This window comes from Tupaia chinensis, unplaced genomic scaffold (assembly GCF_000334495.1).
Source record: "Tupaia chinensis unplaced genomic scaffold, TupChi_1.0 Scaffold150006_1, whole genome shotgun sequence".
Taxonomy (NCBI): Eukaryota; Metazoa; Chordata; class Mammalia; order Scandentia; family Tupaiidae; genus Tupaia; species Tupaia belangeri.
This window is the reverse complement of record NW_006209847.1, coordinates 4,307,727-4,312,526: the sequence shown is the minus strand read 5'-3', so window position 1 is coordinate 4,312,526 and position 4,800 is coordinate 4,307,727. Positions and strand designations below refer to the sequence as shown.

The 4,800-nt window shown below is 61.8% G+C and overlaps 1 protein-coding gene across 1 annotated transcript; it reads right to left on the bottom strand.

Annotated features, from left to right (window-relative positions):
• Nucleotides 1–43: 43 nt before the first annotated feature.
• On the bottom strand, nt 44–1,766 carry COXFA4L2 (cytochrome c oxidase hypoxia associated subunit FA4L2). Its single transcript, XM_006171904.3, has 4 exons — nt 1,655–1,766; nt 1,209–1,297; nt 332–392; nt 44–214 (listed from the first exon to the last, which is right to left on the bottom strand). The coding sequence occupies exons 1-4, from the start codon at nt 1,709–1,711 to the stop codon at nt 158–160; spliced, it is 264 nt and encodes an 87-aa protein (XP_006171966.1). The 5' UTR covers nt 1,712–1,766; the 3' UTR covers nt 44–157.
• Between the last annotated feature and the right edge of the window lie 3,034 nt (nt 1,767–4,800).

Genomic DNA, 4,800 nt, shown 5'->3' with positions numbered 1-4,800 from the left:
AACAAGCGACGAGGTAGTGGAGCTGCCCCCCTCTGGTTGGGAACAGGCCTGTGGAAGCAGGAGCTGGATGGGGTGGCCAGACTGCTGCCCGGGGTCTGGGCGGAGGAGTGGAAGAAGTGGTTGGCTGTGGTTTATGTTGAACTCAGCCCAGCCTGGCTTAGAAGTCAGGGCGGTCCTTCTTCAGCTTCTTATAGTCAGTGGAAACTGCAAGGAACTGAAGGAGAGCGGGAAGAGGGTTGCACTGAGCACCCCCCCACCCCCTGCTCCCCTGCTTCCCTGTGGGCGAGGTGTGGGAGCAGGCCCTGAGGAGGAAAGAGCGACTCTTCAGTACCTTGTATTGGTCATTGGGGCTCAGGCGGTTCCAGGGCTCCGGGTTGTTCTTTCTATCCCAGCTGTGGAGCAGGAGGGGCAGGCTTAGGGTCTCCCCTCTGGGAGCCAGGATTCTAGAGCCAGACTTGATGCAAGCTCCAGCCAGGGTCCACCCTCACCCTAGGACCCCTGCTCGGTTCCTTACTGGAGGGGGTGGGCATTTCGCAGACACTGACAGGAGGGGATGTTAGGTTCTGACAAGCCAGACAAGAGGCCTGTCACTACTGTCAGTGTGGGGCCTGGAGCCGGACTGTCAGCCGGGTCCAAGGACTGTTGCCTGTTTCCTGCCACCCTAGGTTAACCCCACAAAGCAGAGTCGTGGGAACCTGGGAACCATACAGAGGTCCCCAGGGGCTGTGGTTTCAGAGATGTGCCTGGAATTCCAATAAGGTCTTGAGTGGGGGCGCCTTCCCTTGCTGGAGGGCCCCCACCCTGCCACCTCCAATGGTGAGGGAAGTCTCCTCGCGCCCTGGATCCCAGTGTCGCCCCAGCAGCTCACCCCACCACAGTCCCCAGTGCTCCTGCTGACACAGAGGTGCCCAAAAGCCTGAGGCCGCCAGCAGAGTTTTGTCGCCATGGCAACCAGGCCTGAGTGGCGAGGGTTCTGCGCCTGGAGCTACAGGGACAATCCGGTGGACAGGTGGGCCAGAGGGGAGGTGGGAGGTCCCACGTCAAGGGCCGACTCCTGCCTGATGTGCTCCGTGGTACCTCCATCGGAAGTGCTTGGCCCAGGGATCGGATCGCCAGCGTTCCCCATTCCCACCATGTCTCGGAATCCCACCCCATTTTGCCTCCCTCAGGACCCCAGCCTGCAGCCCAGGCCCACGCCCAGCCTTTACCAGACGTCCGGGCTGCGCAGGGCGAGTCGCAGCAAGTAGAGAGCAGCGCTGCCCATGCCCAGGCCTATGAAGCCGATCATCGGGATGAGCTGCGGAAAAGGCGGTGGGCACTTTGAGGGTCGGCCCATCCCGTCCTGCAGTTCCCAATCGCCCTTCTCAATCAGTCTGCTCAACCTCCCCTCCACCCCTCTGCACTCCCTATCTTCTTGGGGAGGGGATCTGGAGACTCCTAGGACATTTCCTGCTATGGTCTCCCTCACCAGACATCGATCCTGTCCAAGGGAGAGCCCAGGGATGCGAGGGCACATTGCAGGGACAGACTGGGGGCACCCTGGGGAAGTTAGGAGCGTTTGGGGAACTGGGCGCGAGGCAGGGCACTGTGAGATTTTGTGGGGTGGGGGGCAGCCAGAGAGCTGGGTGTTGGGAGCTCTGAGTTCCGAACTCACCCCGGGATGTCTTTTGATCTGCCGGTAGAAGCGGGCCCCAAGACCGGTTCCTGCCATAACGTCTCTCCAGTGTCTGGTCCTCTCCAGTGGCTCTGCTCTCTCCCTCCTCCTGGGGTCCCGCCCCGCCAGGGAGGGTTCAGCCCAGGGAGGGTTCAGCCCAGCCGGCCAGCCCCAGTCATTTTTTAGGCTACCCCACCCCCACCAGCTCACTTCCTCCGGCAATTCAGGCTCAACGCAGAGAGGAATCCTTGGGGAGCTAAGAGGTTTCTGCTCTGCTCTCCTCCAAGTACCTCCACCCTGGCATGGGTACAGGACCTGGAGACTTGTCCAGGAGGACTGGTGGCTGCGACACAGGCATGCAGACCTCTCGTAAAATACACTTGCCCAGTGTTCACAGGTGGGATCAGGGACCAGTGAGGACAGCCATAGCAAGTCCCTGCACACTGGAAACCATTCGGGAGTGGAGCGAGCAGGTCCTAGGACCCTGGCCCCGCCCTGTCTGCAGGGTAGTGGGAGGAAGGGAGAGAAACCAGCGCTGAAGATGCGCCTGCCCCTTACCCTTCCGAGGTTCCCCAGGTTGTGGCTAGCCTGGAATAACTGTTTGGAAGTCAGAGGAACCAGGCGTGTCTGCGTCCGGGCTCAGGGTAGAAGAGTCTGTTGTGCTGTTCGGAGGCTTGGCACACTTGGTTGCCCTGCCTGCTTAGGGTAGTGGTGAAGGTGGAGCCATGCAAGGAGGCCACCTCTGCCTCTGGCTGTGTGGTGGAGAGAAGGGAGTGAAGGAAATCTTCAAGGAAAGATAGGGAAAATGTTGAAGCAGAAAGAGAGAAAACTCAGACAGCGGAGGGGCCATTGCCTCCTTTTCCAGAGCCAACGCAGGTGTCTTCTCTGCTGCCAAGGTGGGAAGGCTCACCTCTTCTCCGGGAAATCAGGGGCTTAGGGATGCAGCAAGGGGCCCTAAGCATTTCTCCCGACTCCCACACTAACCTCCACCCCACATCCAACTTTCACCTGCAGCCTAATTTTGTCAAGCTCCCCCACTTGATCCCTTCCAGAGCCCACCCTTGGCTGGCTTGAGGGCGGGCGGCCGGTGCACCCAACCTCAGGGTACAGGGAGGGAGTGGGCCCCTCCTGGGGACCCCCTCCCTTTCGTGCGCGGGCGCGCGGATTCCTCCCCCACCCCCTGTGCTGACAAGCGCGGCTGTAATTAGGCTGCGGGGTCCCGGGCTCTCCGCCTCTCTCAGGCGGATAATGAGATAAAGTGTCAGAGACACGGCGAGAACAAAGAGACAGAGACTCGCTGCGATGTGTGTGTGAGGCGGAGGGTGGGGGCTGACGGGATGTCAGCGTCTGGAGTAGCTCCGAGTCCTTCGTGAGCTCCCGCGCCTCCAGGGCCCGGTCAGGGTGGGGGTGTCCTGTCACCCGTGCCCCCGTCTCTGGGACTAAAAATCAATCCCTGAGCTCCAGCGGTTGCACAGCTGGGCTGCACATCTGGCTCCCTGAAGCACAGCTGGGGAGCCAGGACGCCAGGAGGGACGCCCACCCCTTTGCTCTGGAGACCCCCCCCCTCACTTTCTTCCGAGTGCTGGTGACCTGGATCCTTTCCTTTTGGTCTGGGCCTCACTTTATTGTCACTTCTGCTCCCACTTCTCTTCTCGGTGACTCCCTAACCCTTCACCTGCTTCTAATTCCAAGTCCCAGTCTCTGCGAGCCTATTTCTAAGCCCCCCTCCTGTCTTTGTGTTCTGCTTCTGTAATGTGGTCTCTGGGGCCCGAGCTGGGACACAGAACTTCCTGGGTTCCAGACTCCATCTCTCCCCGCTCCCTTCCCACGACCCCAGCACTCAGGCCACACTGGCACAGTGGGGTTCAAGATGGCAGGAGCCATTATCCGCAGATTAGACGCGGCTGGGGGGTCGCGCAGGGACTGGACCTGAACACTACACGGCACCGGATACTAATCCTCGCGCTGGCGGAGCAGCCTGGCAAACGCATCTGGACTGAGCTGGGCGCACGGGTTGCAGGGGCTGTGGGCGCGGGCGCCCCCTGGAGGCCGAGAGGCTCCAAAGCCCAGGGAGAGGCTCTGGCGCCCACTGTCGGGCAGCGCGAGCCCTGCACGCCTGACGTTCGGGCAGGTTAGTCTCGGCTTGGAGTGTGTAGTCCACGCCCAGTCCCTGGCTCAGGTTAATGCCTCCGCCAAGGCAGTGGATTCCTCACCCTCCACCCTTCTGGTGTGAGGTGAGGTCGGAGGGCAGAAAGGGTATAGAGAAGCTCCCGCCTCCCCAGCAGCAGGCGGCACTCGGGTTCAGGCGGGCTCCCATCAGCGAGCTGTGCAGCCTCAGAGCTCTGGGGCTGCCCTCCGCCCTGACTCGGCCTGCCATAGCCTCCGGCGGCCCTTCTTTCTGCCTCTTTCTTGCTCTGGCCGTCTCTGTCTGTCTATCTGTCTGCCTGCCTCCGTCTTGTCTTAGCTCTGTCTCTCTGGGTACGTCTTTGTCTCTCAGTCCTTTTTCATTCTGTGTCAGTCTCTCCCTCTGCTGCCCCCTCTACCTGGCTTTGTCCCTCTGCACCCTGCTTCTCTGGGTCTCTCTCCTCTCCCCTCTACATCTCTACCTCGCTGTGCCTGTCTCTGTATCTCCCACCTCACTTCCCAGCTCCGTGCCTATTTTTTGGCTTGATGCCCCTGCGGGTGGGGGCAGTTGCGGCAGTCCAACGGGACCAGCCCGGGGATACCTCGGGGCACTGCCTGGAGACCCCTCCCTGTCATCTCCACAAGCCCATCACCTCGGCGCGGCCTCCGTCTTCCCGCTGCAGCTCTGGGGCGTGGAAGTGGCGCCCAGGAGGAAGACACAGTGCCCAACATCTGCTGGGAAGCCCTGGGGCCCCGACCCCCTCTGCTGCTATTAAGGGCGCCGAGTCCCGAGGCTCCGAGATGATCATGATTGCATCAGCCAGACAGAAGCGGAGCCGGGAGCCGTGCAGCGAGCGAGCGAGACAAAGACGCCCGCGCCATCTGTTTATGCAAAGAGCTTTCCGCCGGGGACCCCAGCGTCCCGGCGCCTGGCCCGGCTCGGGGCACAGGGTCACGAGCCGGCTCGCACCCGGCGCCCCAGGCGTGCCGTGGCTTTCCCCCTCCCTATCACCCACAGGCGC